This window comes from Passer montanus, unplaced genomic scaffold (genome assembly GCF_014805655.1).
Source record: "Passer montanus isolate IOZ18808 unplaced genomic scaffold, ASM1480565v1 scaffold17, whole genome shotgun sequence".
NCBI classification, from domain to species: Eukaryota; Metazoa; Chordata; class Aves; order Passeriformes; family Passeridae; genus Passer; species Passer montanus.
This window is the reverse complement of record NW_024364270.1, coordinates 6,589,979-6,606,767: the sequence shown is the minus strand read 5'-3', so window position 1 is coordinate 6,606,767 and position 16,789 is coordinate 6,589,979. Positions and strand designations below refer to the sequence as shown.

At 51.7% G+C, this 16,789-nt stretch overlaps 2 protein-coding genes across 3 annotated transcripts; both read right to left on the bottom strand.

Annotated features, from left to right (window-relative positions):
* Positions 1–3,773: 3,773 nt before the first annotated feature.
* MYF5 (myogenic factor 5) lies at positions 3,774–8,671 on the bottom strand. Of its 2 annotated transcripts, none has more exons than XM_039704041.1 (4): positions 8,174–8,671; positions 4,905–5,954; positions 4,367–4,442; positions 3,774–4,231 (listed from the first exon to the last, which is right to left on the bottom strand). In XM_039704041.1, the coding sequence occupies exons 2-4, from the start codon at positions 5,409–5,411 to the stop codon at positions 4,038–4,040; spliced, it is 777 nt and encodes a 258-aa protein (XP_039559975.1). In that variant the 5' UTR covers positions 5,412–5,954; positions 8,174–8,671; the 3' UTR covers positions 3,774–4,037. The 2 variants fall into 2 exon arrangements, with proteins under 2 accessions (XP_039559975.1, XP_039559976.1); XM_039704042.1 differs by having other exon boundaries at positions 4,905–5,738.
* A 2,758-nt stretch (positions 8,672–11,429) lies between these two features.
* MYF6 (myogenic factor 6) lies at positions 11,430–13,340 on the bottom strand. Its single transcript, XM_039704043.1, has 3 exons — positions 12,624–13,340; positions 12,277–12,367; positions 11,430–12,090 (listed from the first exon to the last, which is right to left on the bottom strand). The coding sequence occupies exons 1-3, from the start codon at positions 13,137–13,139 to the stop codon at positions 11,972–11,974; spliced, it is 726 nt and encodes a 241-aa protein (XP_039559977.1). The 5' UTR covers positions 13,140–13,340; the 3' UTR covers positions 11,430–11,971.
* Between the last annotated feature and the right edge of the window lie 3,449 nt (positions 13,341–16,789).

The following is a 16,789-nucleotide window of genomic DNA, read 5'->3' as shown; positions in this document are numbered from 1 at the left end:
ATTTGGGAAGGGGAATAACTCCCTCAGCCCAGCCCTGGTATGGTGGATGGGGTATCTCTTGGACTCTGTGGAGTGGACACCATGAGATGCAGTGAGGGTGATAGCCACTAATGAAGCCTAATACTCAACAGCAAACTCAAAAAAAAAAAAAAAAAAAAAGCATGAGAAAAAGCAGCTCTGCTGTCTCTTTTTTTGTCTCTTTTTTCAGTCATCCCAGTAATCCAATTGGCTGTAGGAGAAGCCTGGCTCTAATGCCCTGGGGCAAGCAGCACATAGACAAATGCACTGCTCACTCCCTCCACATTTGGGGGTGAACCCCTCAATCCCTCACGCAGGGTCAAATCAGCCAGCAGGATTCCAGCCCATTCTCCAGCTGGCCAAGCTCATTAGGCCTTTAGTTGCCAGGAGGGCAGTTGTGGCCAGCTGTAAGGCTGATACCCCATGCAGAAGCTGCCAAAGGTCAGAAGTCAGCTGGCCAGCTGTGAGTCCTCCAGCATGCCAAGGTCCAGCTGAGAGGAGCAGGGAGAAGTGATGAGCGACTCAAGGGTTCTGCAGAAGAGAAGGTGGAGAAGAAGGAGGAAAAGAAGGAAGAAAGGAGTGAGGGAGAAGTTTTAGGGTGGGCAGAGGTGAGCTGCCTGCTGTGGTGAAGTCTGACTCCTGATAAGCTGGGCGAACAGGGAAGAAGAGATGCTGAATCTCCACTGAATTGTAGCTGTGAATTTGAGGTGCTCCTAGGCATATTTAGACAAGCACTATAAATAAAGATCCCTTCATCCTCCAAGAACTAATTACTAAATGTAATACTAAAGTGATACTAAAATGTATCCCTTTTAAGCCTTACCACAGGAAAGAAAGAGCTTGGTCTTTTCCTACAGGCAAAAGGAGTGGTTTTGCACACAGGAAACTCAAGAAATTTGAACATTAAGAAAGCAAGATTTTTGTCTTGATGTTATATTTAAGAGATCTTTTCCAGGTTTCTATGTTAGTTTTGCAATGTACAAATGTCCTTTTTGATCTGAATTTAAAATATGTATTTCGCTAAAGATCTCTGTTTGGTTTATTAACAAAAGATACAAGAGACTTTGCACACACACACACACAAAAAAAAAACAAACAACAACAACAAAAAAAAACCCATAAAAAAAAACCAAACCAAAGCTCAACTGCCTCCCCCGGTCAGAATTTAAGCCAAATAAGCATGGTTTTCAGAGGTAAAATACAACATTATTGTATTCTAAAAAGTGTACAGAATTATGCCCTTTCTTGCAGCGAGTGGTAGTCAGAAAACTTGCTGTAACACACCTTCTGTGCTATATTCATTATTCTGACACTATGAAGCATCCCTGCACCTGCTTGCCTTCCTGTGAGGCCACTACACACTGTCCCAGAGCCTTAAGCAATCTACACATAGTAGGAGTTGGGATAGGTGGAGCTCAAATTGTCTGGACCATCACCTTCTTATTTATTTCTGGGCACAGCCTTCCTTAAATTAACATGTTTCAAATAGAATACAAATCTTTCTTTTCAGTTGCACTTATTAGTATTACTATGAAATATGTAAAATCTGACCAGAACAGTGTACCTCCCAACAGCCTTGTTGTTCTTCCCAATCCACAGACTAAAGGCAGTTTCATGGCGCTCACTTGCATTCCTTACAACATCCACTCCCATTCCTTCCATTCCTACTGCACTTTTCGCCTCATGGGAGCTTTTTTCATATGTGTCCTGGAATTAAGATTTTGTTTCCCAAACGTATACAGCAAAACCTAGAGGCTGTAAACTACTGCAGTAGGACATAGGAGCCTACAGACAAACATCTACAGACAGAATGCTTCTCCTCACACTCTGAAAAGCTACTTCTCAGAAGTATTGACCTTTTTGCGACTCCTAAAATGTCTGCCAGCCAAAGAGAGGTGTACATTACCAGCATGTGATTTGCTAGTGTTACTCTGCATACTTCATCTGAGATCACTTGCCAAGGTCAGCACTGTGCAGAATGAAATGCTGAAAGTTCTCTAGCTTAGCTCACTTTAAAATACCATTAAAAATCATCTGCACTCTATTAAATCCTGAGCATAAGAAGTATCCTTGGGATGGTATTTTGATTGAGAGGAGCAAACACTGCAACGCTGCAGCAGAGTGTGAGAAGCCAGGAAATAAAACCAGTGATGTTCACGGTCTTGCATAAGGATTCCTGTGAACAGAAGGCTTGGGAAGTGATCCCCCAGAACCAAGACTATGTCTGTGCTAAGGCACTTGCATACTGCTGGAGCATCTGCAATGACAGGAGTGTGAGAATACCTTGTTTGTGCCTATGCATGACTGCAACTCAGGGGTTTAAAACCACTTCTGCTCCATGATTAGTTCAGACATATCTGTATACACAGAAAGCCCATTCTGGTCAAGGCCCCTCCTGAAATATTCCACAAGAGCACTTACCTCAAGGCTATGGGCAGAAAGTAATTTTGAGGGAGGCTTTGCACAAAGGGCAGGCTGGCCTTGCCCTGTGTCCTGCTACTGCCCTGCTGCAGGCTCAGGAAGGCAGGTGCCACCTCACCTTCTCTGTGGTCCCTTGTGGGGGGACAGAGACCCTCAGTGGGCTACAGAGACAGAGCTATCCCTAAGCAAAGGCTTCTTTTATCTTTGGTTCAGAGATGCTGCCAAAGGCCAGTCAGATGATAACTTTTGGTGACATGACTCAGCTGGGCTGGGTTCAAGTGAAAGATTTATCAGAGGTGAAATAGCACTGCCAGGCTCCTTGGCTGCCGAGTGCTAGCAACACAAACACAAACGGCAAATACATCCTTATCCCACAATGGTGAGGTGTATATACCCCTTCCCACTCAGCGTACTCATCATATGAAACACTTCTGGATGAACTGAAAGAACCTATCTCCCCATCTCTTTTTTTTTCTTTTATTTTTTTGGAGGGGAGGGTGGGGAAGGTTGGCTAAGAAAGTTTATATCTAGAAAGATTATATCTAGAAAGAGTGCAAAAAAATGAAAATTTTTCATGGTACACAGACCTAATTTAGTGCCTGGAAGGAAATACTTGTTAAATCTGAAAACACGTGAAGATTTGACCTGGTTATTTCTAGAGCGATGTAGAGTAATGAACTTGCATCCTGGACCAAAAGACCAAAGTAATTAGGAGCAAATAAATCTATATTGCTTTCTGAATATTGTGAAACATACCTCGTGGCTTATGAAAGAGATACATGTGGTTTGTTCTTACTAACTTTTCTAAATTTGTCTCTGCCAGAGCAACAAGTAAAATTCCCCAGCACAGCATCAGAGCTAGATCACACAGTTGTTTTAAGAGCAGAGTCACCACGCAATTTCAGGGTCAAATTCTGGAATACACAGTTCATCTTCATACCCAGTGAAAGAAACTTGAGCTTTGCAGGGGTGGACGGGAAGGGAAGGCAGGGAGGAAAGGATAGAAAATTTTTGGAAATAAAGAAAACTCTGCCCATAACAGGACATACAATGTGAGAATTTAAAGGTCCACGTTTTTGTTGCTCCACGAGTGGGGCAACTTCCACGCACTGGTGGAAGGAGAGACAAGCTCGCAGGCCCCAGCCCGGCAAGACACTCCACATGGCGGCCGGGGCCTGCCGCGATGGGGGCGGGCAGGAGGTGCCCCGCGGGCCGGAGCCCAGGGCCCACCGAGGTTGGTGGGGGCTCACCAGGGATGCCGGCGGGCGCCCCGCAGCCGAGTCTCGCTGCCCTCCCCCATGCCAGGGAATGCACTTAAAGAACCAGCCGGCCAGACAGCTCTCTCACAGCACGTTTTATTTGCAGCGGGGATTCCAGAGCAGCGCGTGTGTCCCGAGCCCCGGGGTCTGCCCGCCCTGCCGGGCTGCGGGAAATCCCTGGCCGGGGGCCGGCGCGGCGCTTTGCCTGCGGCCCCAGAGGGAAGCGGCGGCCCGAGGGGCTCCGGGGCTGCCCCTCTCGCCCGAGAAGCGTTTGCAGGAGGCGGCCGGGCGCGGGAGGCGGCCCCGGCGGCAGGCGCGGGGTGCCGGCCCTCCGGCCCCTCATAGCGCCTGGTAGGTCCGTCGGGGCAGCGGCGTCCCGGGCGTCTCCGGGCCCGAGTCGATGCTGGCGCTGGGCGAGAGGGAGTCGGCGTCGCGCAGGGACACCCCTAGTTCCTCGGCCGGGGAGAGACGGTCCACGATGCTGGAGAGGCAGTCCAGGCTGGACAGGGCGCTGCTCTGATCGGCGGCGTACCCTGCGCCGAGGGGAGGGACGGGGACAGGGCAGCGCGTTACCGCGGGCGCCGCGCTGCCTTCCCCAGTGCCCCGCGGAGCGAGGGTGCCCGGGCCCGCCCCTACCCGCAGGCCGCGCCCGCTCGAGTCGCGCTTACCGTGGGCCATCTCGGCGCAGTAGACGGCGTCGAAGCTGCTGCCTCTCGCCGACCAAACGGGGCTGCCACAGTCGGCCTGCAAGACAGCGAGGGGCGAGTGCCGGCCCTGCCGCCCCCGCCCAAGGGCCAGCGGGACGCTCCCCGAGAAGGGAAAGGGCCATAAAGGCCGGCGGGGAGGGAGCGAAGCAGCCGCCCCAGCCAGGCTGCTGGCCCTGGGCAGCGCCTTCCCCTCTCCCCCAGCCTTACCCCTCTAGGGCCGCGCTGAGGGCACAGCAGAGGGGACGCCGGGGGCCTGCAGGGTGCCCTCGGACAGCGCTACCGCCCCCATGCACCCCCGGAGAGCCCACGTGTGTGTGCTCAGCGGAAAACCTGGGAAGGGGCCTGTTCTAGAGCGAGCCGCCCGCCTTTTCCTGATGTCGGGATGCATTCGGCCCGTCCCACACCCATGGCACTGGTCCCACGGCGTTGGGCCGAGGGTGACCTGCCCGCGGACTGTCCTGGGGTCCCCACAGCCCTGTGGCTCCTGCCTCTATCTTACCATCCCATCGGAGCAGCTGGAAGTGGGGCTGGTCGGTTCGGAGCAACTCTGTCCCGGCAGGTGATAGTAGTTTTCTACCTGTTCCCGCAAGAGCTCCTGTAGGCTCTCGATGTATCTGATGGCGTTTCTCAGGATCTCTACTTTGGGGAGTCTTTGGTTGGGGTTGGCAGTGGTGCATCTCTTCAGGGTCTCAAAAGCCTGGTTCACTTTCTTCAGCCTCCTCCTCTCCCTCATGGTGGCTGCCTTCCGCCGGTCCATTGTGGTGGATTTTCTTTTGCAGGCTTTGCAAGCCCACATGAGGCAGTGACCGGCTTGGTGGTGGCCAGTGGGAGCTCGGACATGCTCCTCTTCCTCGGAGCAGGCGGGCTCGGGGGGCTCGTGGGCGCTGAAAGGAGGCAGATCCCTGGGCTCGAAATCCTCGGGGAAGTCGCCCTCCGGGGAGGAGAGGCAGGAGCTGTCATAGAAGAGCTCGGACGGGGAGAACTTGCAGCTGTCCATCACCTCCATCCCTGCTGCGGAGGCGTCGGTACGGCACGGCGGCCCGCGGCTCTCGGCGAGGCGCTCCGCAGTGCGCCGGGGCAATTTCCTCCGTAATTAGGGACCGAGACCAAGTGTCCTTCGGCTGATGCGGGGGGCCCTTATATATACATGGAAAGGGAGGCTGGTCCGCAGAGGCCAGTCTTTATTAGCATATCCCACCACAGCCCCTGCCGGGAGCCGTCTGGGCAAGCCCCTTCCAGTCCCCAGAGACAATTTGCTCCGCACCGCTCTTTTGGAGCGCCGAGAGATGGGCACTTTTCTAATGAACGACCTCCCAAGCACTGATTGCGACATCTCCGAATTTCCAACCAAGTCGGTGAATTTGCAGTTTGGTATGGAAAGAGAAAGAGGGGCAGTGAACGCGCACGAACCACTTGTCAGCGGCTCCTGAGCCCTTCCTCGTCTCGGTGTTCACATCTCCTGTTTCCCATCACACGTTTCCTCGGGAAGGACACCTATAGTGTCTACTTGCACATCTTTATTTCCCACATCCCATGATCCAGGTCTAACCTGAAAAATTATAACCTTCTTCTTAGACCTAAGATGTGTTCATTTATCTCGAGGAGCTCTTTGTCCAGTAATTAAAGTTGTGCCACCAACCGCTCAAATTTACAAATTGGGGGACAGCAATGCACAGCTACTTGTGGCCAGGAGAGACGAGGAGGAGGGAAAACAGATTTTAGTGCTACTGGATCGGATCACAAGGAAAAGTACTCGCAAAAGAAAAGTGTGTTTGCTCCGAGACAAATCCCATTCCCATTCTTTCTCTTTCTCCTTTTCTTGTGACCTGGAGCTGCTAGGGACACAACAGTCAAGCAGTGCCTTGGCTTGCTAATTTTCTGCTTTCAGGCAAACTTGTACCGTTACAGATGCGTCCCAGCTGCCAGCGCAACAAACCCCTCCTGGAAGTGTAAAATTTCTAACCCCGCAATCCCTAAGTAACTTTACACAAGGGGACAAAAGCCTTGCAGAGCCCCAGCCGCAGCAGTAGCCGAGCGGAGCGGTGCAAGGGTCATTAGAGTGGTAATGAAGCCATTTAACAGGCATTTGCTAACGCGCAGGAATCCTTTGGTTTCATCCAGGTGGCTTTTGTAACTGAGGAAAATATTATGAGAAGGCAAAGGAAACCTTCCCTACCTGGGAATAAAATTATGTGACCTAGGCTAGCTCAAACGCAGAGCAAATGACCCAGCAGCGGTTCAAACGCTACGGAGGAGGTTTTTGTGCCCAGGAAAAGGGGCCTTCAGTCAGCCTCTCTTCAGGAAGGGCTGATGTGGTGGCACGGCGAGCCGCTTGTCTCCGGGAGACGCTGATCAAGTGAGCAAGGCCGGTAGGGAAGTGTCTCCCGAGAGAGATGCCCTGTGGCAGCGCACACCGCCGGGAAGCCCTCCGATCCGCACGGGCAAGGCGGAGAAAGGCAAGCAAGCAGCTCGGTCTGTGCTGGGGCTGGAGCGAACCCATCCTTGTTTCCCCGTTACCACCACCCCAGAGCCCCCAAAGGCGGATTTCCACTCTTAGGCTAAATTTTTTCCTGAAAAGCAACCATGCACACACCCTTCTTCTTATAAAACGCTGCAAAAATATCTAAAAGCTGGGGAAGGCTACATCTGCATTGCTTTGGTTTATTTGGGGCCATAAACACGGGGAGCCCCTTTGAAATGAATACTCTATGAAAAGCAGGGAGTTGATAAAGGAGTAAAGTTACAGAATGGGAAAGCTCAGGATTTCAGGCTTCTGACGCTCTGAGGTGCAGGTTGCTGTTTTGTTGGGCCACATCTGAAACAGGACAGTTCCCTACTGTTTTCCTAAGACAGCATCAGTCAGGAGGGGTTCTGCTCAGCAGTAACTTGAACTCGTCACTGGGCTGTGGTGTGCACACACAGGCATACACAAACACACGCACCCAATTTCATTTACTGCGTTTGCGCTGGCTAAAATAGACCTGTTTACATATTTATGCATCATGCACAAATAAACTTGATCTTTAAAGTCCCGGTTGCAGTTCCGATCACCTTTCTGGATTGGTGCATGCTTGGGTTCTCTCCAAGCATGCACTGTAGATCTCCCGGTGCACAACGCCAAGCCCCTCAATCCCGCTCTCCTGGCATGCACAGCTTTAGCTCGCAGATTTGACTCTTAACTCAGAGGAGCTGGGGCTGTTAAGAAACGTGCTTTTCCCCAAAAGTATTTGAAGAGCTGGAAAAAAATCATTCCTTTTTCCTTTAATATTTTTGGGGAAATAGAAGAAACCATGGAAGGGCCTGTCATTCAGGAATTTAAAAAAAATCAGTAATTAGTATCCCTTAAAGAGCCCCCGGCTCCTCTGGTAAAGTGATCTCAAAACAAATTTGCAAAAATGCAGTAGGCGAGTGGAACTAAAGAAAGGGGGGAGAAAACACGAACTACAGCGCTGGCTAATGAGGCTGCTGGCGAAGGGCGGGGTGGGGGGAGGGGGAGGATGGTGCTGCATTTCAGGAGGCTCAAGTCTGGAAAGCGGGAACAGCCTTAGCATCAGACACTGTCTGCTCCTGTGCACTGGTAGAAAGAAAGTGGTGAACGTGTCAGGATCCCTTTAAATGGTGTTCCTCACCCCAGCCCTCCCCACTCCTCAGAAATCGCCGTGCCGCGCCTATTCCTGGAGGGATTCCATCCAACGTGGGCACCTTCTGCAGAGCGTGCCATCTTTTCCCAAGTCCCACGCCTTTCTATTTAAGAGAAGAAAATCCTACCGAAACCATAAGTCACCGGACTGAGGGGGTGAGAGGTGTTTGCGGTGCCCCCGAGCGCACCCGCAGCCCCGGCCCTCCGGAGCGCCTTTGCGCTGCTCCCGGCCGGCTCCCCGTGCAGGGCGGCGGGAGCGCCTGCCTTCACGGTGCCGAGCAGCTCCGCCCGGCTCCGCCGTCCGCGGGCGCTGGCAGCCGCAGCCGCTGCTCCTCCGCGATGCCCCGGCAACAAAATTGTTTCCCAGTCGGGCTGGCGGGGCCGGGCGCTTCCAGCCGAGTGAGAAACGTTTGGTTCCCCCCAGCGCTGGGAACCGTGCGCACCTAAGTAAACACATTAGTACCTGCCAGAGGGAATTGTATAGAGGACAGCTGAAGAAGGCATTGGCCTCTGATGGCTCCCCGGGACTCCCAGGAGAGATCAAAGGGACACGAGGGGGTTTTAGCAGCCTTGAGACTGGGAAAAGTTGCTAGTTCCTGCTATCTGACGGGCGTCCCAGCGAGCACATGGTTCAATTATTCAGCCTCCTCCCTCCCTGCCCCCTGCACCCATCCCTAGCTCATTCCCCACAGAAAGACGGAAACAGTGGAAAAGTCGTGCGGGGTCCACAAAGCAGCAGTGGTCCACGCAGGAATTCTCCCGTGGAAATAGTTGCTGTGTCGCCTCTTTACGCCTTGACTCCGAGCTCAGAGAATGAACTAAGCCTGCTGCTGGCTGTCCTCTTCCCTCCCTGGATTGCGGGCGGTTTCACTGAGGAAAATAAAGATGCACAAAACCAACCAACCAAAAAACCCCAACGAAACAAAAGGGGAAAAAAACCCAACAAAAATACAAACCCAAAAACTAAACCCAAGACTTTAGACCCTCGGTCGCGTCACTTCAGGGGAAAGCGGTGTCAGCGCGGCAGCACTGCAGACAGGCACCCACTCCCCCCTTCCCCCGCCTTGCTGCCATCCTTCCCGGCCCCGCAGACACCTCGGGCGGGCGGCGGAGCTGTGCCACGCCGCGCCGGGCACCGCGGGCCGGCGGAGCCCCGCATCCCTCCGCTCCTGAGGGAGCGGGCAGGTGGTTGGTTCCCAGGGGAGCGGAGCAGGTAGAGGCGAGGGAGGCTGTGTCGAGCATGGGATTTCCAGCCCGCAGAGGGGAGGAGGGAGCGGCAGGGGCACTTGCATTTGGGTAAAAACTTCGATGACTTTGTGCGTGGTCCCTCCGGAAAAAGACTTCATTAAATCACAAACCTCTTGTCTTTACCCAGTTATTGCCCTTTGATTTTGTGATTACAGGGCCCTGTTTGCTTTGGCTGGGGACTTAAGTAAAGATTATCGTTATTAATATCTAACACAAACATTTTAATTGCAAACACACTGACGACCTTCACTGGGAAGCCCGGCATGTCAGCTGCAGCCGCGGGGGTCACGGAGAGTCTCTTCGGGAGGTATTTTCTTTATTTAATGAAAAAACTCTCCTTTAGGCAAACTTACTCCAAACAACCGCTCAAGTTACCCTGCTGCTGGAGGAGACGCTGCCGTGGGGGTCCTGCCGGGCGGACGGGCGGCTTGTTGGGGTGATTGCCCGGCTGCGGGCAAACCTGACAGTCGGCTGCCCCGGCGCGGGCGCGACACTGTGGCTTTGGGGGGCGGCTCAGCACGGCTGCTGCCTTGATGCGGGCAGCGGGTCCCGCCGTGTGAACTGAGTGTAGCCCTTCCCGAGGACTCAGCGGGGTTTGAAACAAATGAGGAAGGAAGTCGACGAGCTGCCAGTCCGCTCTGAAATACTCTCTTACTGGGCAGGTGCCTTCGCCACAGAGGCGAGCTGCACCGTGTCCTGTGCCGTGCCAGGTCGCAGAGGGGGCACGCAGGGCCCCGCGCTCCCCGACGCGCCGCTTTCTGAAGCGTCCGAGGGCTCCCCGAGGCAACGGGGTTTAATTTGAAAGGAGGAAATAAGATGGGGAAACTGTTGCATCACTGTGCCCACCACAGTGTCCTTGCAAGGGAGCATCTCGTTAGAGAGCACTTAGAGGTAGTACATGACTGGTTTAAAACCCCGGCTGGCCACAGCGGCGCAGAGAGGGTGGGTGGTAGGAAGGCACGGCCGATTGGAGAACCAGCTCTCTGGGCAGGCTCTGCCCAGAGCTTCCACTTCAGACGGGTGTACCCGTGCCCCAGATCGCCAGGAAGGGGAGACCTTCCCGAAACGCGACTGTGACCTTTCAAAAAACAGAAACAAAGAACAAATCAAGGGCTAAAGTTGGCGAGGAGACCGCACGCGGGTAGAGTTGAAGTGTCCTCTGTTTACTTGTGCAGGCTGTCCGGCGAGCCCCCTGTGTGTGCCAGGGCAGAATGCGCTGATCCCTGGTGGTCGCCCCTTCCTGGGGGTACAATCTATTACACACCGTAACGCTCTGACTGTGAGCAGCTCCGTTTCACCATCCTCAGAGAGGCTGCGTTTTTTTACATCACTGAGTGAAAAGATTCATATGCTGTTACCCCCCCACCTCCAAACCCTTTCGGTCGCTTAACTCTTTCCTCCCTGAAGGACCCCATTCCCCTCTCCATCAGGCTCAAGGAAGTCAAGGGGAGTTACCTTTCTTGGGAAGAAACTACAGCTCCCTCAAGCCCCAGAGGGAGCGGGCTCCTTTCACAGCCGCTTGCTGCCCCATTAGTGCAGCAGGCCCGTCAGTTTTGCCGCAGACAAGCCCTGCGTTCAAGTCCTCGGTGCCGGGAGGAGAAGGTGAGACGCACAGAGCCTCTCCCATCTCAGAGACCGGGGCAGGAGGTCGGGAGAGTGAGTGGGGAGAACGACGGGCGGGGTTATCCTCTTTCGTGCTCCTTTTCTAACCTCACCTTTCACGTGCAGGGCAAGGCCAGCGAAGCATCTTTGCCTGGCAAGGTACTCGGGCGGCACTGTTGGGCATTTTAGGGGAGCAATATCGCTTTCCAGGGGACGTGCGTTCCGCAAGCAGGGCGAGGAGCGGGGCCGCGGAGCGCTGCGGGCGGCCGGAGAGGCGGCGGTCCCGTCCGCACACCCACCCGAGAGCCCACGGAGACACGGGTGACTCACACCGCGGCTGCGGCCCTAAAGGGGACGCCTTGGAGGAGGAAACGAAAGAAAAATCTGTCCCGTGTCCTGCCTCCAGTCACACGGGTCGTGCTTCTGCCACATGGGTCTGACTCTTCAGGCCTTCACTCACTGAAGTCAGTGGCTTGAACTCCGGTTTGAACTCCGGGATCGGGTTATTTTATGAAACTAAGAGGACGGGAGGGAAACACTGTAACACAAAGAGCTTTATTTTACAATCCAAGAAATCCATCTGTTCTTATATACAATATCACATTCCATCATTTAAATATATATGTTATGTTTACAAAAGAAAAGACAGTACTGAAATTATTTACAGGAACGAAATGAGGCGGGGACTCGTTAAATATGACTCACACGCAATGCAACCAAGAGCTTCACTCAGACAGGAATGAACTTCCCGGTGAGTCTCAGACAAAGTGGATCACCGGTACACAGGTAAGTATCTTAAAATTTACAAAAAAGAATTTAAAAAAAAAAAAAAAGGAAGGGTGGTTTATGCAACACAATTTAAAGAAAACAAAACTCGGGAGAAAAAAATGGCAAGGGAGAAGTCTGTCTGGCTCGAGTGAGTGGGAGCCATTTTCTTTGGGGTAGATGTACCTTGATTCGATCTTAAAAAGGGCCCTGCTTGGGCTTTCCACTGTGTGAATTGGTTTCGTTACTTAGTTTAGAGGAGAGAGGGTGGAGGCTTCATCTCCGTTAAATATACTACCACAAACCCGGGTTTATTTCTCCACCGCTTCGTCCGCGCTGGGCAGTTTGGGATCGTCGGAAGAAATACTGTCCACTATTGAGGAGAGGCAGCGGAGGCTGCTGGAGGCCGACGACTCGACAGCGGAGACTCCTGCTCAACGAGAGAAAAGGCATTAAAGAGCAGACCGCTCCTCCTCGCCGGGGGCTCCCGGCTGCCGGAGAGCCCGGCAAAGGAGCGAGCGTGAGAGCCGGGCCGCTGGGACCGCGGCCGAGGGAAGGGGCTGGGAATGGGGCTGGGAAGGCGCGGCGGGCGAGCAGGGCCCGCGGGGCGAGTTACCTTCTTTGGGGCTCACTCCTAGGGCTCGGGAATGGTCTGAAACGCTTTGCCAGTCGGAGCTGCAGGTGCTCAGGAAATCCGAACTGGGGATCTGCGGCACACAGGCGGGAGCGGGGAGACACGGGGAGAGGACGGGTGTTAGCGGGGCTGCCGCGGCTCCCGGACCTCGGGAGGCCCGAGGGCTGGCAGGCTCCCCGAGGAGCGCCCTCCGCGCCCCCCAGCCCTCCCGGCCCCCGCAGCGGCCCTGCCGAAGAGCAGGAGGAGGAGGAGGAGGAGGAGGAGGAGGAGGAGGGGACGGGAGCGGCGGCGCTGCCGTGGCGGCGGAGGGGCCAAGCGGCGGTGCTTACATTTCCCTGCTTCGGGCTGAAGCTGAAGGGGTCCCCCCCGATCTCCTGCATTTTCTCCTGCTGATCCAGCCTGTGCAAGAGGTCCTGCAGCCTCTCGATGTAGCTGATGGCGCTCCTCAGTATCTCCACCTTGGGCAGCCGCTGGTTGGGGTTCGCCACAGTCCGCCTTTTCAGAGCCTCGAAGGCTTCGTTGATCTTCTTCAGCCTTCTCCTCTCCCGCAGGGTGGCTGCTTTCCGTCTGTCCGTGGGGGCCGACTTTCTCTTGCAAGTTTTACAAGCCCAGATCAAACACTGGCCGGGGAAGTGAGGGGGTTGTAGTCCCGGGGGTGCCAGCACATGCTCCTCTCCGCTGCTGTCACTGCTGGCCTCTGGCTGCATTTGGTCCTGACATGGAGACAAGGTGCCGTCGCTGCCTGGGTACAGCGGGGATCCCTCAGCCATCTCCAGCTGCTGCAGGGCTCCATTCTCCCCGTCCAAATAGAAGAAATAGGAGCCAGTTTCAAAAAGGTCCATCATGCTGTCCCTGGGCCTCTCTGCCTGCTTGAGTTGGGTGGCAATCTCAAAAACACCCCGAGGAACAACCCAGATGGAATTTAATTAGTGCAGTGACATAAGTCCCCCCTGCTTTATATAGGAGCTGCTGAAACCCTATCCAACTTTTAGCTGTCGCGGTGTATCACCCTCCAAAACTGATTCCAGTCAGTCTCCCGGGCGCTGTCCTGAGAACATCTCCTATTTAGATGGGGGAGGGGGGACACGAGAGGTGGGAGACAAATTAGAAAAAAAATTAAACAAACAAAAACTAAACCAAAACACCCCAAAAAAACCCCTCAAAAACAAGCGGAAAACCCCCCAACTTTGCCCCGTCCCCCGAAGTGCCGTGAGCTCGGGCGCAGTGAGTGGGGCTGGGGAGCAGCGTCTCGGCGGGGCCCCGGACCCCTGCCCAGCCCCCGGGGCCCGGCTGGAGGACAAAGGCTCGGGGCTGCGCAGGGAGCCCTTGGCCAGCCCACCCCTCACACCGCCGGCCTCGCTCCCTGCCCGGGGCTGGGTTACATGTATAAAGAGAGATTTCAAAGGCAGCCATCACTTTCCAAATAGACGGGTTAATATTTTCAGTAGAAGCCCCTGCTATTTCCACCCCCCGCCACCTTCCCCTTGCAGCATGCCATTCCTGTGACCCAAGCCACCCGGGCCAGCCCAAGGTTAGGAGCCAAGCTCGCTGCCCCTCCGCACACATGGGGAAGGTTGCCAAGGCAGAGCTGTGCTGCGATGATGAGGCACCCACAGATAGTGCCCCTCGGCTTAGCCTGTCAGCGTGAACTTTCCCACGTTGCCCATGAGGTGACAGGAGTGATTCCAGGTGACTGGGTTACAGTGTGATGGGGCTCGCTGAAAGCCCTTGTCCTTGACGCTGTTTAGGGAAAGCAAAGCCCAGGCATATGGTGTAATTGAAGTTTAATCCCTTGGGGCTGGCAGGGTACAGAGAGCTTCCTAGACACTGAGACAGAAATGGAGCTTGTGACCACTCTCTGTTAGCTTATACTGTAATGTCACATCATATCTGGAGCTGTCTCACATGAAGAAAGAGGATTGGGAAAATGACCTCTTTGCCTCTTTTCCTGCACTGCCTTGTGTTCTTGAAGTACCATGTAATGTCTTTATGCTTATGTAAATACACATATGTGTATATGCATATGTGCCCATATCTATGTGCCCTCCTTATGTGCCCACACTCATGCATTTTTACATATATTTATGTGGATAAATAAGTATGTTCCTGTGTGTTTGTGTCTATACACATGTGTAAGCTTTTCACAGAAACAATAGTACATGAAGATGAAGCACCTGCAATGGTCTCATAGCTCTCAAATGTAGCTCCAACTTCAGCTTTCTGGAGGCAAGTGTGGTGGTATTGTTCATTTCTCTAAAGCTACAACGAAATTAATCATTGACTCGACTGTTTCTCCAAAATTGCACCAAGTTTTTGGAGTACAAAAATCTTTAAGAGTAGTTGTGGTTTTGTTTTCACTACATCAGTTTTGTTAGAGTGGATCTTTTCTCCAAAATTGCACCAAGTTTTTGGAGTACAAAAATCTTTAACACTAAGAGTAGTTGTGGTTTTGTTTTCACTGCATCAGTTTTGTTAGAGTGGATCTCATTTCTGCTTTCATGAGGCAGAACAATATCCAGTTTTGGATGAGACAGAGAAATTCAGACTGTTCTCAGCGAAACTAATTTTGATACTATTCCACCATTGAGTTTTATTCCCTCTTTGGATTAAAGAAAAGGCAGTCTGGCAGTTAAGGCACTGAACATAAGAAACAGTTTCTCAGTTTCCATGTTCTGCAACTTGCTTTCTGTTTGACCTTTGATCAGTCACTTTTCCTGTGATTTAATTTTCCACCTTTAAAGAGGGATATAATGTTGACCTTTACCCATCCGTTGTGTCTCTGATTTAATTTGCTGACTATCCATGGAACAGCTACATGCTTTCAGGTGTTACAGGGGTCTTTGTCCCATATCATTAGTAATGATAGTAATAAAAAAACCCAAAGCAACAACAAAAACCAACCAAACACAAACAAACCCCCTGCCAACAAACAAAAAACCCAAACTCCACAAACCAAAAGTGCACTGATTGTTTAAATTTTTTTTCATATTTACTACGCTCATTTTTTTTTCCTTTTAATCTTTTGTTTCTTCAATACTACCCTGGGAATGTTTGGAACAAGACAGATGAGATCAGTCTACTGGTAAGGTGCACAAATGAAAATTTAGTGTAAGGGAGAGAGATAATTACCAAATTGTTGTTGTCCTTTCAAGAGCTTTAAGTGGACTCAGTGAGTTGGGAAACTGTAAGTTTAGGAGCCAGATGCTCCTGCTGCTTTCAACAGATTTTTTTTTTTTTTAAACAGGAAACAAAATATGTTCTTTCTTCCCAGCACTTAGTGACAGAGTAAACAGATTCAGTTCCTCACAGTGATGTGGGCTCAACATAATTAGTCCTTTGTAGGAATAACTGATAGGAGCAAAACTCCTAACAACTGTAAAAGAATGAAAGTGGTCAGTTTCCCAATGATATAAGAAACTTGAATTTTGCTGCATCTCCCGCTGCAGCTCCTTGGTTTATGTAACACAGCCAGCAAGCAGCCCTAGCACATATGAATAAAATATCATCAGAGATGTTCTCCATTACAAAACTGAATCAAGTGGAGGATTCAAAAGTTGGTATGGGCCTTTTTTCTCTTCATGCTTTTTATTCCTTATCATGTTAGATATAAGCACAAAGACATAAGAGGAAATAAAAGCATGTGAAGAAGAACAACAACTGGACATAGAATTGAAAGGAGGATCACTAATGAAGACTGCTTGTAATTTTAGTTACACAAAAACTTACTCTGAAGCCAGTTCTTTATTCAATTGTTCATGCTTCTGTGTGTGGTAGCTCTACTGAAAATATACTTTCAGGATATTTACACAAGTAAAACTCTGATGTGTTGTATTTGGTCTACAAGGTCTATTATCTTTACCAAAGAAGTATTTCAGAAAGTCAGTGAGTTGTAAATTCAATGAGTGGTCAGGATGACCCAATACAAGAAAGATGCACTGCATTTTAAGTCACAGCTGGCCTCCAGGGATTAGATCCCTCCAAATTCACTTTGCCACATACAATATTTCTGGATAATTGTGGTTGATTAATAAGCCTGTAACTGCCCTGGTCACTCTTGACACCTTGAGGTTTTAGCAGAAATTTAGTCCAGAACTATTAAGAAGTAATTTGTCAGCTAGGACTCACTTAATGCTTTATACCATTCCAAATATCTCCTTTTTCTCCTTCACTGTTCTCAAGATTCTTCCAGCCACAGGCACAGTGCGTTTTAACTCTATGATCTCTCTGACACCTCATTACAGTGGTGTTGGTAATCAGTGAGGATCCATCGTATCCATTCCTGTGTGTCACTGTGGAAGGGCACCTGGGTGAAGGTGAAGTTTTCAGGGCTAGTTATAGCCCTGTTCTATCATACAATACCTGATTTGAGAGATGGCTAGATACTTTGGCTGCCAGGGTAATGATTCTTAAATTGATTCTTGTAGATTTATGAGGTGCAGGTTACCAGTGCAGGTCCAGCTGTGGGCATACTGGGGCTCTCAGTATTTTTCTGCAC